Source organism: Strongyloides ratti (genome assembly GCF_001040885.1).
Source record: "Strongyloides ratti genome assembly S_ratti_ED321, chromosome : 2".
Classification (NCBI taxonomy): Eukaryota; Metazoa; Nematoda; class Chromadorea; order Rhabditida; family Strongyloididae; genus Strongyloides; species Strongyloides ratti.
In genome coordinates this window covers 1,188,840-1,213,635 of record NC_037308.1, presented here as the reverse complement: position 1 = coordinate 1,213,635, position 24,796 = coordinate 1,188,840, and the positions used below count along the sequence as shown (strand labels likewise).

At 21.2% G+C, this 24,796-nt stretch overlaps 8 protein-coding genes across 8 annotated transcripts; 5 read left to right on the top strand and 3 right to left on the bottom strand.

Moving 5' to 3' along the window:
- Positions 1-4,579: 4,579 nt before the first annotated feature.
- SRAE_2000034700 (MIP06327p) lies at positions 4,580-12,160 on the top strand (the record flags this gene model as incomplete). Its single annotated transcript, XM_024651166.1, has 12 exons — positions 4,580-5,119; positions 5,284-5,471; positions 6,824-6,883; positions 7,495-7,546; positions 7,748-7,849; positions 8,379-8,764; positions 9,003-9,040; positions 9,104-9,180; positions 10,749-10,916; positions 11,010-11,460; positions 11,527-11,852; positions 11,912-12,160. The coding sequence occupies 12 exons, from the start codon at positions 4,580-4,582 to the stop codon at positions 12,158-12,160; spliced, it is 2,637 nt and encodes an 878-aa protein (XP_024504870.1).
- Positions 12,161-13,145: 985 nt separating this feature from the next.
- SRAE_2000034600 (TATA box-binding protein-like protein 1) lies at positions 13,146-13,897 on the bottom strand (the record flags this gene model as incomplete). Its single annotated transcript, XM_024651165.1, has 3 exons — positions 13,146-13,500; positions 13,558-13,739; positions 13,811-13,897. 3 exons carry the CDS (start codon positions 13,895-13,897, stop codon positions 13,146-13,148), a joined length of 624 nt encoding a protein of 207 aa, XP_024504869.1.
- An 852-nt stretch (positions 13,898-14,749) lies between these two features.
- SRAE_2000034500 (UDP-GlcNAc:betaGal beta-1,3-N-acetylglucosaminyltransferase-like protein 1) lies at positions 14,750-16,446 on the top strand (the record flags this gene model as incomplete). Its single annotated transcript, XM_024651164.1, has 6 exons — positions 14,750-14,776; positions 14,841-14,936; positions 14,997-15,504; positions 15,549-15,735; positions 16,123-16,260; positions 16,329-16,446. The coding sequence occupies 6 exons, from the start codon at positions 14,750-14,752 to the stop codon at positions 16,444-16,446; spliced, it is 1,074 nt and encodes a 357-aa protein (XP_024504868.1).
- A 423-nt stretch (positions 16,447-16,869) lies between these two features.
- On the top strand, positions 16,870-18,189 carry SRAE_2000034400 (Inositol monophosphatase family-containing protein; the record flags this gene model as incomplete). The annotated part of the gene is made up of 6 exons (XM_024651162.1): positions 16,870-16,947; positions 16,996-17,392; positions 17,490-17,600; positions 17,729-17,840; positions 17,884-17,917; positions 17,962-18,189. The coding sequence occupies 6 exons, from the start codon at positions 16,870-16,872 to the stop codon at positions 18,187-18,189; spliced, it is 960 nt and encodes a 319-aa protein (XP_024504867.1).
- A 780-nt stretch (positions 18,190-18,969) lies between these two features.
- SRAE_2000034300 (Dynein light chain Tctex-type 3) lies at positions 18,970-19,386 on the top strand (the record flags this gene model as incomplete). The annotated part of the gene is made up of 2 exons (XM_024651161.1): positions 18,970-19,231; positions 19,307-19,386. 2 exons carry the CDS (start codon positions 18,970-18,972, stop codon positions 19,384-19,386), a joined length of 342 nt encoding a protein of 113 aa, XP_024504866.1.
- Positions 19,387-20,289: 903 nt separating this feature from the next.
- On the bottom strand, positions 20,290-21,394 carry SRAE_2000034200 (Hypothetical protein; the record flags this gene model as incomplete). The annotated part of the gene is made up of 2 exons (XM_024651160.1): positions 20,290-21,208; positions 21,252-21,394. The coding sequence occupies 2 exons, from the start codon at positions 21,392-21,394 to the stop codon at positions 20,290-20,292; spliced, it is 1,062 nt and encodes a 353-aa protein (XP_024504865.1).
- Positions 21,395-21,650: 256 nt separating this feature from the next.
- SRAE_2000034100 (Btz domain-containing protein) lies at positions 21,651-22,931 on the bottom strand (the record flags this gene model as incomplete). The annotated part of the gene is made up of 1 exon (XM_024651159.1): positions 21,651-22,931. The coding sequence occupies one exon, from the start codon at positions 22,929-22,931 to the stop codon at positions 21,651-21,653; it is 1,281 nt and encodes a 426-aa protein (XP_024504864.1).
- A 625-nt stretch (positions 22,932-23,556) lies between these two features.
- On the top strand, positions 23,557-24,490 carry SRAE_2000034000 (DNA-directed RNA polymerase III subunit RPC6; the record flags this gene model as incomplete). The annotated part of the gene is made up of 2 exons (XM_024651158.1): positions 23,557-23,805; positions 23,846-24,490. 2 exons carry the CDS (start codon positions 23,557-23,559, stop codon positions 24,488-24,490), a joined length of 894 nt encoding a protein of 297 aa, XP_024504863.1.
- Positions 24,491-24,796: the final 306 nt, after the last annotated feature.

Genomic DNA, 24,796 nt, shown 5'->3' with positions numbered 1-24,796 from the left:
AAACAAACTTAATAACTAGAAGTATTCATATGTAAAATGGTGTGTTTCAAAATAAAAAGAGTAATTTTAATAGTTATCGTTTATTAAATAAAATGATAGGTTGACTAATTTTTATCATTAATGTTACATTAAAGAATAGTATGATAATTAAAGATATTTATATGTAATAAATATATATATATATATATTAATTAATTAAATCTTTTCTTTGTCAGTAATTAAATATTATTTAAAAAATAAAAATTTGTAATCTTTATAATAAAAAAAAAGGTATAATATTCAATATATATCATTATATTATAAATATTTTACTCCTCCATTCAAGGCTATGTTTTTTTTTCATATCATAATTAATTATACCATTGATTTATGATTCATAATAAATTTAGAAATAATTTTATTTTAATATGATCAGTGATTGATAAAATAACAATATAACAATATAAATATTTTTATAGTTCTAAAATAAAATATTTTTTAAATTTATATTCATTTTATTTTTTGATATCATTCATTTATTGTTTATAATAATTCTAATAATATTATTAAGATTGATTCAAATATTATAATTATTTTAAAATTTGAAGTAATTTAACATTCCATTTCATTTATAAATTTGTGTAGTGATATAATTTACTACATTCAAAAATAATCAACTGATATAATAGTTTATTTAAAATTATTTGTTATAAATATTAAAAAGTATGATTAATAGAAATATATTAACATAAGTTATTATTCTAAACTTATTTTCAGAAACGGATATCCGGGTGAAAAAAAAAATATATTAAACAATATTTTATTTAATAAAAATTTATATTCTTCCATTATTATTTGTTGCTTTATATTACATTATTCTTTATTTGAAGTAAATAAAAAAAAAATATAATTCTTAAAAATATTTTGTTATTTTTAAGTAATCTATCATGGTACTATACCAATTCTATACTAAAAAAAATATTATAAATATATATATATATATATATATTTATATAAATAATTTAAATTTTACAATGAATTATATATTAAAGTTTTTTTTTTTTGAGAATATTTAAATAAATTAATTAATTTCATTTCTTGTACATTTTCATATATATATAATTATTATTTTTTCCTTCTAAAATTGTATTAATTTTATTCACAAATTTTTGTTATTCCATTTATCATATTCAATTTTACCATTATTTTTCCATAAATACATTTTATATACAATATTGGTCATTTCAATATTATTTATAGAATGGAAATATTTTTACTGTCAATAAAATATAATTATTATAAAGTTTAAAGTAAAAATGACAAAAAAGATAGATATATATATATTTTAAAATATTGAACTTTTTCTAACCCTCATTTGTAATATATTTTTAAAAAGTGTAAAGCAAACAAATAAAATAATGTTTCTCAAAATTGGTAAAAGGGGAACCAATGACAATATTTAAAAGAATAAAAATTTTTGTTGTTCATATATATATATATATCAATGGATATATATATATATATATTTGTATATATTTTGATGATGACTTCAACAAATTAACAACAAAGGAAAAGGAGATAAGCGGTCCCAGATTTGATGAAAAAAGCTGAAACTAACTATAAAAGTTATATATCATAAAATACAGATGCATTATATTACATATATCTATACTATATTTTAACTCCATAAACTTTTATACACATATATTTCCTTTTCTAAGCAGTGTAGAATTTTTATATTTTGGTAACATACACTATAACTATTTTGAGTGAAAGCATTGAATTAATAAAAAGCAGAGATATTAATGAGAAAATGAAAAACTCAATTTTATAAAGGTTATAATTTTTTTATCTTTCATATATATATATATATATAAATATATATATATAATAAATAGTTTAATTTTTAATTTTTTTTTTTTCCTCTTAAATAATATCTTTTTTTTTTTTGATTAAAAATTATATTCCTAAAATATTTTAAATTTACTTTTTTATTATTATATTTAAAAATTTTTTTTTTTTTTACAATATTTTTTTATTATCTATAGTCAATAAGAGAGTAAAAGGAATTAAGCTATTTTAAAGTAGAAGCTAAATAATAATAATTTTTAAAGAATTAATTTTATTTTAAGAATCATTAATCAAAATTTGAATATCATTAATAAATGATTATAATTTTATTTTCATTAAATTTGAAGAAATTTTTGTCTTTTAAATATAATAAATGATATTTAGTATTAAAATAATAAATAAAAATAAATCTTAAATGTTTTTATATATTTTTTTATATTAATTATACGTTAAATTATATTTTTTTTTTCTTCTCTTGAAATAAACTTTATATATATCTCTTTTTTATTTTTCTTAAAGAAAACAGACATGTTTGTTTTTGAAAAGCTACTCCATTCTTTAGTTTATATTTATTATGTTAACATCTTTTTGTCTTTAGTTTGAGTTAATACATATTTCTATGTATATATAACATAAAGTATTAGAATAAAGTTCCTGGAATATTTTTTTAAATACTATTTCCCTGTTGAATTTTTTTTTTCCTATTCATAACACATATTTGTTATTCTTTTTTAATTATCTTGGGACATTGTACTTGTGTAATCAAGAACTTTTTTTCTCTAAATGAGTAACATTTCAGCAATTTTTCTCTTGTCAAATAGAAATATAAAATGTTTAAAATATTTAGGTAACTATTATTTAACATTAATTTATTCTTTAATAAATATATATATATATATATATATAATATATATACTTTAATTTTATATATATTTTCTATACTTAATTTGTAAATTTTTGTAATATTTATATAATATTATATAAAAATTTATCTTATTTTTATATTATTCTATTTTTAAATATATTATATATTATATATATATATATATATATATAAGATTGATTCAATAATATGTATCTTTATAAAATGATTTTATTTTTGAAGTCTTAAAATTGTTGTTATATAATTAAATGTCCGAATATTATTTACATTTGATAGTTTAAATAAAAAGAAAAATAATTCCAACTAATATAAATGTATATTTATTTAAAATCTTCTAATTGTTCTTCTTTTTCCATTTTTAGTCGATTATTTTATCTTTAAATGTATTAATAAAATAATTACTATGTAATATCTTTTTCCTCTTATCACATCACTCTTTTTTTTTTACCAAATAACAAACATATTTAACAATATTTTAGCTCTAATATTTTCTAAAATATTTGAATAAATTTAAAACTACTATTCAAGAGATAATAATTTTTGAAGGAAAAAGATTTTAAAGTAAGATAAAATTTTTTTCATATTGTATTCACACTTTTTTATAATAATAATAGCAATAATTTCTATCGTTAAATTTATTTTCTTCTTCTTTTATCTTTAAAAAAAAAGTAGTGAGAACTTATTTTTTTTTAATAAGATAAAAAGACTTAAGATATATAAGAAGTAATTTTTTTATAGTTATTAAAAATATATTATTTTTAGTTAATTAACTTAATTTTCTTTTAATAATTTAAATTTTCAAAACATTCTTCATTTTTATATTTATGATTTTTTTTTTTTTATTTAATCAAATTATTATTTTTTTTTAATATTATTAATACTTTATGGTAATTTAAATTATCATTTATAATTAATAAATAAGATTTTTATAAGATTAGTATTGTTTTAATATAAATTCTTTTATATATTCTATTGAAATAAAGATTTTTTTATGGCATCGTTTTTGTTAGTCACTTTAATATCAATATGGTTTTAACTAATGTGTATTTTTATCAGTTAAAATTTTATATATAAACAAAGCTTTTTATTTTATTATACTTTTGGTGATATATACTATATAAATTTTCGTTGGTTCAAAAAATGGTACCCTAAAATATAATAAAAAAAAAAGTTGAATTTTGTAAAAATGTATTAATAAATTTTTTTTTTTTTTTTTTTTAAAATTTCATTAATATTATTTAAGAATTTTATGTTTGTTTTTTTTTTGTTGTCATTTCTTTTATACGTAATATTTACTTTTAAAAAACTTTTCTCCTTAAATGCACAATTTTGTTAGATACCAAATGAATTTTACATATGTAGGCCTCTATATTCATAATATATATATATATATATTGTATACGTACATATTTATATAAATATAAAATATCTCTTTCAAATATTAACATAATAGTTTAGATTGATTTTAAAATAAAAAAAAAATGTTTATTTTTTTCATTACATTGTACTAATACATGCAAATGAGCTTCTATTTAATTATTAAACATTTTCTGTCTCATTATTATATATACACACTCAAGATAACGACTTTATTTGTTTCTAATATATTTATATATATGCATATATTTTAAAAAATGCCGTCATTGGCTTTTCTATGACTAAGCTAAAGTTTTATTGGTTACCCTACCCAACTGCCTAATCTTAAATTTCATTATAGTAAAGATGATATGTTGAAATTGTTTTATCAATCATTGTTTGAAAACACTTCTTTTCATATATTCTTTCTATGATCTATCTCATTTTTATTTTAATATTTTATAAAACTATATATATATATTAAACAAAATTATTTTTATATTTGTAGTGATGCGATGGTGTTGTGGAGCCAGTTGTTCAGGGACTCCGTTTACTTTAATTTGTGGAAATAGTACTAATAATCAAAATGGAGTTGATAATACTAGTCAAAATAGTACAACATTACATGATAAAAGAAAAAAAAATTTTAATAATCCTATTAAAACTTCAAAAAGATCTTCCAGTACTCCTGTTACAGTTATTGCTTCCTCCAATTCTGTATTAGTTGGTAGTAATAGATCATTAGAAAATTCTTCATCTACTATTAAATATGTAAATACAGAAACAAAAGTAAAGGATAAAAAATTTTCTTTCACTACAACATCATCAAACTCTTTTGATTACTCACCAACAAGTTCTTTATTACCAAAAAATTCTGAATCAGAAAGTAATAATAATAAAGATGGCAAAAAAAATTCTCATAAAAGAACATCTAATATATTATCTTCTAAATTATTGTTTTCTGGAAAGTCTAATAAACTTCCCCCAGTACAAGAAATGCCAACATCAGTTGAGGCATTTGGGCATATGTTGTTGAAATCACAAAAATCCGTAAGTACATATAAATAATATTATTATTCTAACAATTATTATTGTTATAATATCGAATTTAAAAAAAAAAAATTTTTTTTTTTTTAAATTATATTATACATCCAAATATTTTATAATTTTTAATGTTTAAAAATATATTTTTTTTTAAAAAAATGGTACTTTAGGCATTAATAATATCTGCAATCTCATCAATTGTAAATATTCCATTCATTGAAGCGTTAACACAAAGTGGCTGGAATATATTTTATAGTGATTCAAAAGACTTGGAATCATTAAGCAAAGAAAATGCATATTTTACTCCAACTGTCATAATCATTGATTCAAAAATATCCACCTTTTCATCTCTTATTTCGTAAGTTTAAATAAATTTTATATAAAGATCTTAACAATTCTCTATATAATTTCTTTTTTTTTTATATTAAAAAGAGCACTAAAAGCAAATAATATATTTCTTTTAAATATCATTACCACACCCATTTCCGCTATCAAAATTTTTGTTTTTTAAAAATATAATTTATATACTAGTTATTTAGTTAATTTTTTTCTTACTTCCAAAGATTGCAATTACTACTAATCTAATTAACTAGTATGTGATCAAAATAAAAAGACGTTTAATATTTTACAAATTATCTTTTCTGCAAAATATATATTATATGTTGATTTTTTTTTAATTGATAGCCTATATAGTTTTGTCTGCAAATTTACACTTTTAATAAGCAATCTTCACACTTTTAAAATCTTTTATATCTTGTTCTTTCTAATTAAATAATATGTTAAAAAATAATTAAAGTTAAAAAAAAATTAGATTATAAAAATAGATTAAAAAAAAAAATTATATGTCTTTGTTAATTATAAATTTGGATAATCAAATTAATCAATTTTATCATATTTGTTTTATAACAACTATATATATATATTTATATTTATTTTTACTATATCTTTTAAAAAATGTAACTATCTATTTTTCTAAAAAAAAAAAAAAAAAAAATTTAACTAATTGTCATTTTGAGGGAAATTTATAAAATTTAAACAAAAAATTATAAAAACAAAAAAAAAATTTTGTATTTATTTATTCTAAACTTTCAAATAAATCTTGTAAAAAATATTTACATTACCATAAAACACTTTTAAGATAATGTAATATATTTTAAAATTAAATGAAACAAAAATTTTACAATAAATTTATCAGAACTAAGTTAAAAAGTAAGAGAAGAGTAACTTTTCTATAACGAAGTAATGTGGTAATGCATTAAAAGAGAATAATTCTTCTTCTTTTTTTTTTTTTATTGTATCCAAATTAATTATAATATACAGCTGTAATTAAAAAAGAATCACCGGAAATGAAGATTAATTGATAAACATAATATTTTTTTTATACTTATTTAACATGACAGTATTTATTTTTATTTTACAAATAATTTTTATATTTTAAATGTCTTTCTATTTATTTTGAAATTTATTAAATTTAATTGCTGTTTCCGTTTTATGTTATACATAATAATAAAAAAAAAGAATACTATTTTTTTTTTACCTCTATAATTTATTCATTTTTAAAGGGTATTCAAAATATGAGAATTATTTTTATAAATAATAAAAATAATATATTTATAAGGTAATGATATTATATCTTTTAATTAAAAAATTAATAATAAAATTTTAATTATTATTAAAAAATTATATAAATAATTTTAAAATAATTTTTAGATCTTTACATACATTGCCTTATTATCAAGATGATGTCTTTTTAGTTGCCTTGGTTGAACGGTAAGTTATTATTTTAAAAAATATATTGTATTTTATTCTTCTTCTTCTTTTTTTTTTTTTTTTTTGTTCAATTGTAATGAAGAAATATTTGTATAATTGTACTAAACAACAATTAAAGAAGGGAAGTCTTTTCTTTGAAAATGTATATTTAACAAAAAAAAAAAAAAATATAAAAGGTTTTTTATTTAAGTTTTAACATATATTTGTACGCCTATCCATTAGTAAAGGCTAACTAAACTATGATTATATTTATCGTTTCAATCTTTATAACATTATGAGGACACATGTATATATATATATATATATTGTATTAATATTAATAAAATATGTATAAAGGAGATTGAGATATAAAATTATATATATATATATATATATAAAAGAAAAGATAGTTGAAAATAACAATAATAATCATAATAATGTTATTTTTATTGAAAGAAGAATGATATGTATGTATAATTTTGTTTCTTCAAAATTATGATAACATTTTTATGATAGAAACAAAATAAAAAGATTTCTTTTTTAAGTGCCTTAAATTAAAAATTAAATTTATAATTAGTTTTATTTATTTTAAAAATTTTATGTTTAATAATTTTATAATTTTATAATTAAAGATCCATATCTGAAAAAAGAAAACAAAGATTGGTGAGCAGTGTGATTCATCATGTAAGTATCTAATATTATTAAATAATTAAAAATTTAATTATTTACAAATTATAAATTATATAAATAATATTGATATTAACTTAAGCATGTATTATTATATTTATTTAATTAATTAATTAATACTTAATAATAGTATTAAAACAATTATTTCTAACAAACTTTTATAAAATTTTATATCTTTTCATTTTTTTTTTTTTTCAGACAGTAGTCGCCACCTCTACAGACATTTCATTATTTGAATTCTTTGCACGACTCTCCGCAAGACTTCGAGCTATTCCAGCCTTATTTGCTGTAATTGAAGAGGCAAGTTTTATTTTAATATTTTTTTTTTTTTTTTTTACCAAACTTGCCTTTCTTTAACATTATATAAAGAGACCTTTTATATAAATATATATATTTAAATGTAATATATTATTATTAAATGTATAAAATATTTGTATATTTTATACAAATTTACTTTAAATAGACCTTTAAGTAGATATATAAAGAAAAGAAGATTATCAGGTATAAGATCAGTAATAATTTGTACTATATTAAAATTCTTATCAAAAACATCATTATGATAGTCTTTATTAACTTTATAAATTTTTCTTATCATATTACTATACCTTTTAAAAATATAAATCCGTAATAAATAACATTTTTCAATAAAAATAATCATTTCTATCTATCCTTCTATTTCTCTGTTATCTTTTCATTACAAATAAACTAACAATACCACCAATTTTTATATCTTTTTTTTTTGTTGTCATTTTTAAAATATGATAATTGAAATGTATTTTTGTGACATGAAAAATATCTTATCTTAGAATGACATTCTTTGTACTTTTAGGCAGAACAACCAATTGAAATTTGCGATCAAACAAATTCTATACAGTACGTTAACAAAGCCTACGAAGTGTTAACTGGTCTTAGTAGAAGTCAAATATTAGGGTTAAAAGGTTCCAGTATGAGAAGACGTTCTCTTAATAATTTATCTACAACACGTAATAATAATATTTTTCAATCATCTACATCATCATCCATCACCCAACCAACGACACCACAACCATTGGATTCTGAAAATTTGGCTGGTAATGTTACATTCAGTACAACGGGTATAGAGGTACCAAATATTAATTATGGTGATAATAATATTAATCAAAATAATATTTCTGGGAGAAGAAAATCATGTGAATGGCATTGTATTCCAATTCCATTAACAAATACCTCTTACAAGTAAGTTTATTTTATTTTTTTACCTATTTTTAATAAAGTTAATATTATACAATTTAAATATATATATATATAATTTTGTATAATATATAAATGATGCAAAAAAATTTTATTATCTTTTCCATATTATATAATATGTAGAGTAAGAAGATATGATTATATTATTTCATACTTCTTCTTATCAGAACTTTCATAACTTAAACATACATACATACAAGGATCAAATAATTTTCTATTTCAGTTCTCAATATGTATATGTAAAGAGAGGAAGTAATGACGGTTAGTTTTATCTTTATAACTATACAATTTTTATTTTACAATTTTCAATCATATTCTTTTTAGATTCCATCTATAGAGACATGTCTAGCTTTAAAAGTAGAAATTCAAATAATGGTTTTCCTGAATCTCCTATCAATGAGGTAAGTTTAATAATTTTAAAATAAAACTTGTTTATTAAATATAGTGACAATTATTTTATTTATAAATGTTTTTAAAAATGACATGGTATAAAAATAAGAATAGAAAAGGTTTTTTTTTTTATATTATATATTTTCTTAAAATGAGTATACATATTTAGAAAGTAACCACTTTAAAATATATACAATAAAAAAAGTATATATATATATATTTTTTTTTAACAATTTTCCTCTAAATAAATAAAAATTATTTTATTATATTCTTTGATAATTTAACTCTATCTCATATAATAATTAGTAAGACGGCATGTAATTTTTTTTTTTTTAAAAATGTTGTCATGAAAATAAATTTACTCTAATAGAATATTTAGCAAAACTAATAAAATATTTGTATAATACATTTATTTATGCACGCTTTAAAAATTATTTCCAACCTTTTAACTATTGTAGAAGCATGTGACTTTCAGAAAAATGTAATTTTTTAATTTTTAATCTTATTAAAATATACTTTTATGCTACTAAACTATTTTATATGTAGATTAATTATTTTAAATAGCTAATATAAAATGTGAAAAATTATTCTATACCTCATTATTTATGCAATTATCATCAATACATTTATTCTTTAGTTAAAAAAAAAATTTTTTTTTCTATAATTTTCTCTTTATTAAAATTAAATTATTTTTTTTTTTGAGAAATTTTTATTTCTTCATTTCACACATTTATTTTTATATATAATAAAATTGTAAAAAAAAAATGATACCAAATTTTAAAAATTATTATTAATATTAAAAATAATATATATCTATACAATAAAAAAAAAAAAGAAAGATTATTCTTACATTAAAATAAAATTTTATACTACCTCAATAATATATTATATAGTTATATAGTTTTATATAAATATATAAAAGAGAAGGATGTCATAACATCTAATCAAAAATATAAATTATACTACACATTTTTAATATCAAAAATTTATTCATATTTTTGAAGAAAAATTTTTATTTAACATACTGTACTAATTTGTTACTCATATTTATTTTACATTTTCAACATATATATATATAATATATTTTTATATTTCCTCTTTCCATTTGGAGCAGAAATAAGAAAAAGGTTGAAATACTAGTTTCATCTTAATTTTTATTTATTTCATAAATTTCTTAATAATATAAAAACTATTACTACTACAATTTAAAATACACATTTATGTGATCTTATTTTATTTGTGGTAATCTATTCTTATCTTTATACAAATGAAATTACCTTAAAAAAAAGGTCTTCATTAAACATTTTTGTACTTTCATTTTTGATAAAAAAAAACATTAATTATATAATTTTTGCTACTATATATTAATACTTAAAAAAAAGGGATGCTAAAGTTTTTTTTTATTTTAAATATATATTATTTAAATATTAACTTTAAGTATAATTTTTGATTATTATTAAATTATCATTAAGAAAAATAATATCATTTATTTAACATTAAAATATATATTATAAACTACATCGATCATGATTTTTTTTTTTTTTAATATTAAATAAATAATTTGGTCTTTTTTTTATAGGTTATTGGTTTGCTGCGTGAAGCTTTATCTAGGTGTGACGAAGACATGAAACCCATGATAAGAGAAGCAGTTAAAACATTAAGTTCTAATGAACTTTATACACCACAACTTAGTAAGATGAAAGATTCTGATAGATTAAATAATGGATATTATGATGGACTTATTAGAGTAAGATTTTATTACTTTTTTTTTAGCACATAATAAAAAATAATTACAAAAATAGAAAAAAAAAATTTTTTTTTTATATTTATTTTTTTATAGGTTCAACCATCATTATCAAGGCAACGTAAAAGAAGTGTTGTTGATGCTTTTCATACAAATAAAAAAATTAGTGATAATAATAGGAGAAGAATATCAACTGATGTTAGGAATGCTCTTGAAAATGAAACTAATTGGGATTTTGATATCATTCAATTAGAAAGAATAACTGACCATCATGCATTAACATACTTAGGTATGAAAATTTTTGACAAATGGAAAGTTCATGAACATTTAAATTGTAGTAGAGAAATTATTGGAAGATGGTTTCAAGTAATAGAAAGTCATTATCATAATGATAACAGTTATCATAATGCAACACATGCAGCAGATGTCCTTCAGGCAACTTCAGTATTTTTAGAATCTGAGGTGGTTGCAGAACATGTTGTTGATACACATGCAATTGCTGCTTTAATTGCTGCAGCTATTCATGATCTTGATCATCCAGGACGAGGTAATGGATATTTGATAAATACAAGACAACATCTAGCTCTTCTGTATAATGATCAATCAGTTTTAGAAAATCATCATGTTGCTTTAACATTCCAAATCACTGTACCAGATAAAAATATTAATATTTTTCAAAATATGAATCGTGAAGAGTATAATGGATTAAGACAAGCTATAGTTGACATGGTTCTTGCTACAGATATGTCAAGACATTTTGAGTATTTAACAAAATTTCAACAAACATTATTAAATTTACCAGATGAAGAAAATAGAGAATCAAATAGTTTGGCAATATGTAGAATGATGATAAAATGTGCTGATATCTCAAATCCAGTAAGGCAATGGAAGATCTCACAAGATTGGGCTTTTAGAATTGTGAATGAATATTTTGAACAGGTATGTTAATTAATTATTATAAAAAAAATATATATATATTAATTATTATTTATTTTTAGACAAAAGAAGAGATTGAAAAAGGATTGCCTGTTTCTTTATTACATTTTAACAGAGAAACTTGTAATGTTCCTAGAACTCAGGTTGGCTTTATTGATATGTTTGTAAGAGAAGCATTTACACATTGGTGCGGGTTTGCTCAAATTCCTGAATTATTAAATATCTTAGAAGAAAATTATGAAAAATGGAAGGAACAAATAGATAATTGGAAGGCATCAGATAATGTTAAATTATTATCAAGACAAATATAATGTGAAATTATCAAAATTATTATTGTTTTTATTATTTAATATATATGCAATTTTAACAAATTTTTATTTTGAAATGTATACTTTTATAAGGTCAATCTAATTATTCAAGTATTTCCCATTTCTTTCGCAAATTATATAGTCTATGTGTTTGAACTTTAAAAAGAAATGGTTGATAAAGATAATTATAATTGAGAGAAAAAAAAAATAAAATAAAACTAACAAGTATCATACATTTTAACTATTAACTAATATGGTTAACATAATTTTTTTATACAGAAATATATTTTTTAATAAATCCATGCAACAAAGAAAAATTCTTTTTATCGAAATATCAATTATTATATATTGTAAATGAATCAACAATATTTTTTTTTATGTTAACAAATATATATCAGCTGCCGCTACTTCTTGTCAACAATTTTTATACAAGAGATACATTTCAATATACTATATAATGTCTACTTCAACAGTATCGTTTTTTTTTTTATTCTTCTATCAAACTTCAGTTGAAATTATATATTACTCATTTAAGTATTAACTCAGAATAATCTTTTTACTCTCTCCTTTTACTATTCTCTTTATAAATTTTGCTTTAAAAAAAAAACAAAAAAAAATACGAATATACTATTTTTTGTTTATCATTCTTGCCATTGTCAGAATAAAATTAACAATTATTAATTAATTATTTTTTTTTTACTTACATTTAATATTTTTTTATTTAATGGCAGTTTAATTTTTATTATCAATTTATTAAGTATATAATTATCAATATGTATTTATATGCCAAAATTAAATTGTATCAAATAGTTAATTATATATATACATATATATATGTAACTGTAATAATCATTCTTGCCGTTATAAAAATTTCATTAACATTTAATAAAATATTGTAATTTATAAATAAAAAGGTTGTTGATTACAAATACTTTATTAAAGCAATACACAAACAAAATTATAGTTTATAACACAATTTTTTTTTTCTTTACATTTTTGACTGTTTAATAACGGGATAAATTCGCTGAACAATTTCCACAAGTTCACTTTCAGATACAGCTCCTGTTACAGTAACGGAACCAGTTGTATGTATTCTCAAAACACCTTTAATCGATGGATCATGAAAATTCCATAATAGGCCAATAAATAATTCAGGTTCGTATTGAGAATTAACTGGATACTTCCTTGACATTTTTTCTATATGAATATTAAAGGGAAACTTAACGGTAGCCATTATATTACTAATCTTATAATTTCTTATTCTAATCACTTGATCTGATTTTCCCATGATTTTTTGTACCATCCTTGCCGTGGTTCTAGCTACTAATAAAGCAGATTTTTCACTATAAAAATTATAAAAAAAAAAATATTTAAAAAAAAAAGTTATAAAAAATCCCTACCTTCTACAACCCATTACAACAACTTTACCCGAATTAAATATTTTAATAAAACAATTATATTTTTTCTTATGCCTAACAAGATGTGTATTTGCGCGTTCATATATTACATCACAAGTACTTAAAGCTACCTTTCTTAGATCAATGTGCATAGGAATTTGATAGTTACTAACAATATTATTAATCTACAATAATGATTAATTCATTTATTCAAATTCAATCAAGTAAATAAAAAAAAAAGAAAAAAAAAACCTACCTGAATCTCAACAACAATACCATCTGGTTGAAGTTCAACTGGAATTACTCCTGTATCAGAACTTTTTGGTATTTGCTCATCAGACATCTTTTATAATAAGCAAATAACAAACTTCCTAAAAAAACAGTCATCATTATTTTAAAGTAATTGTTGATTACAAAAAAATTATAATGTAATATATAAAAAAAAAAATAAATAGCTCAATACTATATATATCCAGTATAAAGAAACAGTTAGCAAAATTTATTTTTTTTCTATGAAAAAAGAAATTGATGTAAAATAATACATATGATTTTGGTTATTATTGGAGAAAAAAATAAATAACTAAGAATAGTTAGTTAAATATAGAAAAAATAATGTTAGAACATTAATTGATAATTAAATAAAAAACTTTCATTATACAAATAATACAAATTAAAATTCTATAACAAAAATTGATTACTTTTAAAAATATAATTTTTATTCTTTTTCTTTTGATAGAAATGAAATAGTTTATAAAAATATATTTATTTTATAGGAATAAAGTGAAATAGATTGTTATGAAATATATATTATTATAAAATATATGTATACAAAATTATGGGTAAAAATTGTTTCAACTCTTGATAGGTAAGAGTTAAAAGTTTTGGGAAAACGTTTACTTATTTTACTATTAAATGATGTTTCAAACTACAATAAGTAGTAAAAAAAAAGAAAGAATATCTACTATTTTATTTAAATATACATTAAATAAAGATGAGTAATATTTTTCTTAGTTAAAATAATCTTTTAATCTTTTTTATTATTGAAATCTTATACTTTTTTAAATTATTATTCTTTAATAAACATATTATCAATTAATTACATATATTAAAGTTTCACCGGTAACTATAACAATTATTAGAAATTGAATAATCAAAAATATCAATTACAACACAAAGTTAAATTATAAAATAAAGTATGAACAGAAAAAGTAAATTAAGAGTTGTAAGTTATTATAATATTTGCAGCATAATTAATTAAATTATTATTTTTTAATAAATATTTTAAGTCTGTTATTGTTCCAGTAAAAAATGGTGAACATTATCTTGATAACACATTAAAAGCTTTACTTAATCAAAAATGTGATGAAAATGTACAGTTAGAGGTATTTTTTAATATACACATTATTATAAATAATTTATTTGAAAATTGTTTTTAACTTTAGATATCAATTTATGATGATGCTTCAAATGATAGAACAAATGAAATAATTACTAAATGGGAAAATATTTTTGTTGAAAAAAATTTTTTTTTCATTCATTCGAAAGCTATGACAAATGAATCAGGTGGTGTGGCACATGCAAAACATCAAGCTATTATTCAATCAACTGGAGAATATTTATGTTTTAATGATTCAGATGATATTTCTGCTTTTGACAGAATTGATAAACAACTTAGGTATATATTAATGAATGATGAACCATTTAATGTATTATTAGGATGTAATTTTACCAGAATTCCATGTGATTCTACTGTACGTTTTACAAGATGGGGTAATAATTTAACTGATGAACAATTAATGACACAATGTTATACTTCTAATGGGCCTACAGTTATTGCTCCAACATGGTTTATGAGTAGAAAATTATATGACAATGTTGGTGGATTTAAAACAAATATCCCAAAAGGATTTCCGGAGGATTTAGATTTTTTCTATCGGGCATTAAGGAAAGGTAGGTAGAAACCAATAATTATTTTATTTTTTCAATATATGTAGGTGTTTTGATAAAAAAAGTACCAAACAACCTTGTGACATATCGTTATCATCAAAACTGTGCTACTTTTAATATTCATGAGAAAACTATTTGGTATATGAGAGTTAGAGAAATCACTGAAGTTGTTTTATCTAAATGGAAATCATTCTCTATATGGAGTGCAGGAAAACAAGGGAAATTACTATTTCGGTATATTATAAGGTTAAAGTTTAAAAATTTATGGTCCCTCAAATATTTTTTTCATTTTTATTTTTGAAAATTTTTTTTATTGAAGTTATTAATTAATTTATAATTTATTTTCAAAAAGTTTTTTTTATTTACCTTTAATTTTTTATATTTTTTTATTAACTAATTTTTTGTCGTCTTGTAGCGAATTTTTAATTTTTATTAATTCTTAGAAAAAGATTAAATTTTCCAAAATTTTAAACACCAGTTGTTTATATGTAGAAATTGAAAGAAATAGTCTATTTATGTTTAAATTATTTTTATAATTTTAAGATTAAGGAACCACTAACTTTAAAATATTCCTACTTTAAGCTATTTTTTTAGTAAATTTTAATCATTCATTTTTTAAAGTTCATTAGGAGAGGAGGAAAAAAGCAAAGTGCAAGCATTTTGTGATTGTGATGGAAAAAAAATAAACCGTAAATTTTTGGAAATATATGATGAAAAACTTCGCAAAGTGACACATCGAATTCCAATTGTACCAATTTCGTATGTTTATATTACCTTATTAAATTACTCAATGTTTATAAACAATTTTAAACAAATTATCATTTTAGGGAAATCAAGGCACCTGTCATAATTTGTGTGAAATTGGATCTGACAAATGGTTGTTTAGAAAACTATATTAATAAAAAGAATTGGAAAGAAGGACGTGACTTTTTTCATTTTTCTTGATATTGAATATGTATATGTATATATATGCTTTAATTTTTAGTAAAAAGGCTTACAATGTTAGAAAATTTATGTTCTCCTCTTTTTTATCTACTATATATATATATAAAGCATAATTTTCCTATACTTGTAACTAAGTTAGCTTATCTTTTTATTTTTAATTAATTTATTGTTCTTGACAAAAAGCTCTTTGCAGATTCTTTTTTTTTTATGATAAAAATGTTAGTATTCATCTAGAATTATTTTTTCTCTTACTTATATCATCGTCTAGTAATATTTTTATTTTTGAATTTTATTTTTACATTCAAAAATATAACACTATGTGTATATTTACTGACGTTTTTATATTTTTCTATTTTATTTTGGAATGGCATTTTTTTTCAATCAATTTTTTATTTAATTTTAGACCCTATAATAGAATCATAAATGGCTACTCAATTATTACATCCTGATGAAGATAAATTTTTTCAAGTTGCTCTTGATTTAGTAAAAAAAGCAGGAGTTGTGAGTAAATTAAATTTTTTCTTCCTTTATTTATTTTTTTTTTTATAGGTTGTACGTAATGCCTTTGATCAACCATTTTCTTCAGTTTCAACAAAAGCATCAAATACAGATTTAGTTACTGAAACAGATCAAGCTGTTGAGAAATTGCTAATCTCAAATTTATCTGCTGCCTTTCCTGATCATAAATTTATTGGTGAAGAAAGTAATGCTGCTGGAGTTAAAGTTGAATGGAGTGATGCTCCAACATGGATTATTGACCCTATTGATGGAACCACAAATTTTGTTCATCGTATTCCAATGATTGCCATATGTGTTGGATTAGCTATTAATAAACAGGTTCGTGCTGGAATAGTATACAATCCTATTACCAATGAATTATGGTATGCTCAACATGGAAAAGGAGCTTTTAAAAATGGATTCCCAATTAAAACTCCAAATGTTGAAGGTAAGAAATAAAGGCTTTTTTATTGCTTGAAGTAGTATGATCAATTAATCCTTTGAAAGTCTTTCTTTGCAATTTTTTAACATCATATTATATTTAGATCTATCACAAAGTGTAATTTGTCAATCATTGGGTATACATAATATGTTAAAACACGGTAGTGGATGGCTTGATATTGTAACTAATAATATGAAGAATCAAGTTCATAAAGGTGTTCGAGGGTAAGAATAAAACTGTAATAGCAGAAAGGCTTTCACAAGGCATATCCTACTTAAAAAAGTTTAATAATAAAAATAACATCTACAAAAAAAATATTAATACATTTAAAATATATTTCAGCAATTAATGATGCTGTTATTATAACACAATTAGGATCTGATCGTTCGAGTAACCTTGTGAAATCTTTTTTAAATACTTATCAACGTTTAATGGTTGATAATGAAGCTCATGGGTAAAAATATTTTAGTATTTATTATTAATTGTTTATTTTGTAGACACAGATCATTTGGAAGTGCCGCTATAAATATGGTAAGTATTTTTTTTTTAAGAATAATTTTATATTTTAATTAAAGGTTTATGTAGCTCAAGGGAGTATTAATGCATATGTTGAATATGGTATTCATTGTTGGGATGTGGCTGCTGCTGGAATAATTGTACAGGAATCAGGAGGTTATTTAATGGATCCAACAGGATGCCCATTTGATATAATGTCGAGAAAAGTATTATGTTCTAGTACTAAAAAACTTGGTGATGAATTATCAAAATGTTTAACTCATGTTGAATATCCAAAGGAATTTTAAAATGAAATATTTTTTTATTCATTTTAAAAATAAAATATATTATACAGTATCTATAATTATGTCATTAAAAATCGTGAAAAAAAATTATTTTTTGTGTCAAAAAATAAATATTAATACAAGGAAGTTTTATCTATTTAATTTTTCTCTTCTACATTAAACTTTAAAAAGTGTCAATGATAAAACTTAAATTGCAATGTACATTTACAGAAATGATAATATAAATTTCCATAATGTTTATAATAGCTGTCCATTATCATTTTTGATTTTTATAACTTTAATCAATAAATATTGATAACGCTTTAGGAGCTATTACATTCAAATAATAGCCTTATTTTTCATTATTTGTGATTATTTTTACACATTGACTGTGGGTTCTTTTCTTTTCTTACAACGTCCTCGAAGAACATCTTCCCAAAAAAAACGTTAGCGCACTTTATCACATTTGCCCTGATGATTTCTTTATTTCGACGCGACACAACCATACGATTTTTGAAGATGTCCATTTATATTCTTAAAATTTTTTTTAATTTTTATCTTTTTTTTTTTAATTATATTTATTATTATTTATATTTTAATGTTAGAATTTACTGATAAGAATAAAATAATACTAAGTGGTAGTTTTTAAATAGTCACCTTTTTTTTTTGTTACAATAAAATTGACATACATATGTCATGTCCTTATACTTGTTAAATATATACTTCAAATCGACTAGCCTTTTATATATATACCTAATTTTTATATATTAATTTTTTTTTATATTTCAGAATTGTAAACAAAAAATGCTAGATAAATCCCAACCACCAACACAAGAAGAAGTATCTGCTGTCTGTAAAGAAGCATTGGATACAATAATTGGAAAATCTACATACGATTATAATGAAGCTAACAAGTGGATTAAACAAATTGTTGAAACGGTTCGTGCCAATCTCGTTACAATGGACAGACCATACAAATTTATTGTGAGTTGTGTTATATTACAGAATAATATTGGAGCTGGAATGAATATTTCTTCTACATGTTACTGGGACAAAAATTCTGACCGTAAGTTTTAATAAAAACAATCGTTTTTTTTAATATGTTAATAATATACATATTTATCGTTTTTATATTTTTCAGAATATTATGCATTTCGTTGGGAGAACAAGTCTATCTTGGCAGCTTGCTACGTTTATGCCGTTGTTATTCCACCAAATTAGTTTATTATAATAATAATAAAAAACTTTGTTGTGGATATATAGTACATTTTTACATATATATTATATAACGCCTTAATTAAGTTTTACCCAGATTAATTCATTTCCTCATAAATATCTTTGCTCAAAATAAATTTGTTTTGAAATATAAGTATCCTTAATCCCTAATATATCCTTCTATATATAGGCTAGACTAAATTTGATCATTTTTTTTCATATTTTCAAATTTTTTCTTGAACAACAATTGCGCCAACTAAAAAAATGAAATTTTTAAATATAAAAAAATTTAATTTTTGTATATACATGATTCCAAGAACGCAGAAAATACATTTTTTTGAGGATAAAATATACTTGAGTTGAATATTAATATGAATTAAAATTTTATTTTTCAAAAGAAGTTAAAAATAAAATCGTTTGTTTGGCCTAAATTTGGACCAAAAGAAATTTTTAGTAGTTATGCTTTTTTTCGAAAAACATATTTGTTTAAAATATTAAAAAAAAATTTATGGGGACCGAAATTATCTACCAGATGACTGTATTTTTTTTAAATTATATCCATTGATTCCCCAGTTAATCGTAAGAGTAGTTGTTTTTGAATTTTAAAAATATAAATATATTTATATTTAAAATTTTGTATTTCCTATTTTTTTAAGGAACATTTTAATTATCTAGATTTTTGAGTGTAGTTTATTTTATAAAACTTTTTTATAATAATAAAAAATATAAAAATTTTTAGTTAAACAGTATAGTTCTATTTCTTCTCAATATTATAATATCATATTAATATTTTTAGAAAATATAAATTCCTTGTTTTACAGCGACTATTTATTTGTTTAAAACTGTTAAAATTTCATAGAATTAAAATCTATTTTAATGAAAAAAGTTAGCTTAAAAAGCATAAATTTATCATTTGGATATTTGTGTAGAAATATCAGAATGATGAATCGATGATATGCTTCCTATATTTGATGATTTGAATGAACTTGATGTTGAATCTTCTGGTGGATCACTTTTGCTATTTTTTTCTTCTTCTGAATCTTGTGTGTTGTCAGTTTTAATTATTCGAGTATATGGGGTTTTGGATTGAGATGAACTTGGTTTTATTTGAACTTTTGAATTAGGCAAACTACTTATGAGATATTGTTCTGTTAACATTTCTGATGGCAATTGTGTAGATTGCAAATTTGAACTTTTTAATGTTTTATTTGTAGTTTCTTGTTCAGTTGTTTCAAGAGCAAAAAAAGCTAAAGCATTAATAAAAGTTGATAAAGATTTTATGGATAAATTTTTACGATTTGATAAAGATTTCATACTTACTAATGTTGATGTATCATTAGTATCATTTTTTTCCGATATAACAATAGATTCAAGTTTTGGAACATGATAAGTTGTTGAAGATGAAAATGAGGTATCTGACTTAGATATAGGGAAAGTCAAAGCAGTTGAATTAGAAGAAGATTTATCTATTGTATGTTTCTTCTCTGCAATGCTGTTAGTAGTTGATGATTTAGTATCTTTATCAACATTTGACTGTTTTGTTTTAAGTGTTTTAGTTTTTCTACTTACTTCTTTGTGTTTTTTATAATAAAACCAACACAAAATAATAGTTATAATTATTATTATAACAAAAACAATTAGTCCAAACAAAATAAATTTTGGGTAATCATTATTTTTTTGGCTATTTGTTGGTTGAGATATAAAGCTGCCGTTGTTTTTTGTATTATTATTTTCTTTATATCTAAAATTATTTAATTCGTATTGCTCATTACCAATCATACCTTCTTCATCATCGATTTCATTAATTTGTATTCTTGTTTTTCCGTTACTAAAATAATAAAATATTTTTAAAGTAAATTAATAAATCAGACCTTAATTCAGTAAAATTAATATACAATGGTGTTCCTTTATACTTAATTAAAAGTTGTGAATTAATTACATCATAAACTTCCAAAATTTTTAGATCATTTGATTCCTGATATGAAAATTTGATGTTAATTAAAAATAATATCATCAATATTAAAGTACGAAAAAGCATTTTAAATAATTTTTTTTATACATTAACTTTTTTATAAAAAAATAATTAATATACAATATTTTATAATAAAAATTTAAATTTATTCATTGTATACGTTTTAATAAAATAGTAATAAAAATTTGAAAATAAAATGTATAACATTATTTTTTTAGATATATATAATATAGAAATTTAAAATTAAAAAAAAAATAGAATAGAAATTATATTTTTTGTTAGTTTTAGTATTATTAATTTATGATTTATTTTCCCCATTTGCTTCATTTGATGGTTCAGCAATAGGTAGAATCTTTCGTTCCCTCTTTTCAGGTTTTGGAAGTTGTTGAGCAGATGGAAGATTAAAATACACAGCCCCTGTTGGAGGTAAAATTGGTGTTGCTGGGATAACATTAGCATATTGAATAACATGAGGATATGGAATTGCTTCTGGTGGTACATATACAGCAACATTTTGTTGTTGCACTCCAGATGTGGAAGTTATTTGCTTTCTAGAATGAAGACCACCCTTTGTCCCTCTATTACCACGACGTATTGTAGAAGCACCTCTTAAAGATTTTGAAATATTTACGTTACGATTGTTTGTATAATTTCTACGAACTGGTTGGTCAGAAGAAATTTTTTGGAAGCTTTTAATTGGCTGTGTTATAACATGTCCACCAACTTCATACTTTTTTACATAATTTAAATTTTCTTCATTTTTTGTTTTTTTTTTATTCATTGTTATTTCTTTTTTAGGTAAATTGTTATCACCTCTCTCCTGATAAGCTTGTAACTTACCGTTTGTTTTGTAATTATTTTTTTGTCTTGTCACACCATCTCTACCTTTCATTTGTTTAAAATTTTTTAATAATTTTATTTTGTTACCATTTTTTTTTGTACTATCTTCAACTATATTTGTCTTTATTTTATCTTTTTTATTAGTTTGGTCTTCTACCTCAGTTTTTGTATCTTCTTTTTCATTTTTTAACTCTGTTTTCTTTTTACGTCTTACTTTTCTTTCATGATTTTTTGATTGTTTTCTTTCTATCTGCATAGCTACAACTTCATCCATTTCTAGACTTTCCTTCTTACCATATCGTGTTTTTCCTCTTCCTTTTACACTTTTTTCTACTGATTCTTCTCTTTCACATGTATCAACAATATCTGTTTTGTTTATGTCATTCTTACATCTTGAAATATGTTTTTCTCCCTCAAATTTATCATGTTTCCATTCTTTTTCATTTTTTAAACCTTTCTTCTTACTAGGTTCTTTGATAGTTTCAATTCTATCATCATGCATATAATATTTTCCATTTTTAGGAATATCAGTAGGATCTTTATTATCTTCTTTCTGAGTTTTTCTTATTCTTGTATGCTTGTTATCATTATTTGGACTAGCATCTTTGTTATTATTAATAGGATCAGAAGGAACTTCTTCTTTATCTTCTAAACTTACTTTCTTTTTGAATTTACATTCAAGTTCATTAACCTCACCCTCCTGCCCTTCATTTTTCTGATTATCAGTTTTAGTAGCCATATCGATTGCTCCTGTAAAAATATATATTAAAATAAAGGGTATATCTGATATCAATAAAAAAAAAATACTATAAAAATAAAAAATAATATTAAATTGATAATATAATATGGATTGATATTTTGTTCAATTAATTTTAAAATAGTATATTTATCTTAATAATTAGATGTTCTACATCAATAAACAGGTAATATATTAGGCATACATAGAAATTGGTATTGGAAAAATTTTATAGTAAAGTCTCACTAACTAATAATACTACAACTGTTATAAGAGTAGACCAACATTACAAATAGTAGAGACAAAAGAAGAAGATATAGAAAGGCTGTTGACAGATGTTGAAGCTAAAAGTTTTTAATATTATTATTATTTTCTTTCTTAAACATGTAAAGTACATTTAATTATTTTTATTGTAAATAGTATTAGTGTTCAAAACAATTGTACAATAAATATTTCGACATATATATTATTCCTTAATTTTGTTTACATCAAAACATACAGTGCAAAAAGTATCTCCCATACAAATCTTTTATCACGATTGTTTGAATGGCAATTTGGTAATAAGCTTATTAGTGCTTGAACTTGATTTCTAACATTTTAACTTATTTTTATATTTATCCATTGAATTATGACGGCAGAAGAGGTAAATCCAGAGGAAGTTGTTAAACAAGTGTTAGAAAAGTTTAAAGCAGGAGTTTCTAATGATGATTTAATATTATTAACACCTAATCTTGATCAAACGAGCCGTGGTAATGCCATCAATAATCTTTTGGCTCTAGGAAAAATTGAAATGCTTTCTCAAGGTGGTGGTGGAGGATTCACATTAAGATTATGTACTGGAACAAAGATAACTGGAGCTACACCTGAAGAACAATTAGTAATTACGGTATTTATTAAATTTAACAATAATTTTTTAGGTATATTCATTAATAGAGGAAGCTGGAAATATGGGTATTTGGATTCGAGATATTAGAGATAAAAGTGGATTAGCTCAAACACAAATGAGGCGAGTACTAAAAATGTTAGAACAAAAGAAAATTGTTAAATCTGTTAAAGCGGTAGGAACAACAAAAAAATGTTATATGCTTTCAGATTTAGAAGCAGATTCCTCCTTAACTGGAGGAACATTTTTTTCAGATCAACAACTTGACACACAATTTATTCAAACATTAGTACAAGTTTGTGTACAAATGCTATTAACTAAACGAAAATCTGCCGAAGCAAATAATCCTACAGATTTTTTTACAGCTAGAGAAAATTCTTTTGTTAAAGTTTCTGAAGTTAATAATTATATAAAAAGAGCTGGAGTTAGTAGGATTCCATTAGTTGAATCAGATGTTGAAAGTATTCTTGAAGTCGCTGTATTAGATGGAAAAGCTGAAAAACGACCGGGTTTTTTAGGACAAGAGGCTAGTTATCGAGCAACAAGGGTGGTCAACTCAAGAACAATGACTAATTTAATGAATACTGTACCTTGTATGCATTGTCCTTTGATAAATGAATGTAATATTGGACATGTAATTAGTCCAGAAAATTGTGAACATATGAATTCATGGTGTTGATCTAAATTTTCTTAATATATATACGAATAATGAAATGTTAGAAATGTTTTTTTATTTTTTTTTTGAAAATTTTTATCAAATAAATACGTTGTAGACGAAAAATGTGAAGTTAACGTTTGCTGCAAAATGATAATTTGAAGTAAAGTTTTGTTTGATGTTAAAAGAAAATTTGAGAAAAACGATAATGACGTTATTTTTTTTTCTTTCTACATGATCCAAGCATCAATAGAATATTTGTTTTTTGTAATTTAAAAAAAATTAAGAAAAAAAATGCTATTATTTAATATATATATAACGATGGTGTAT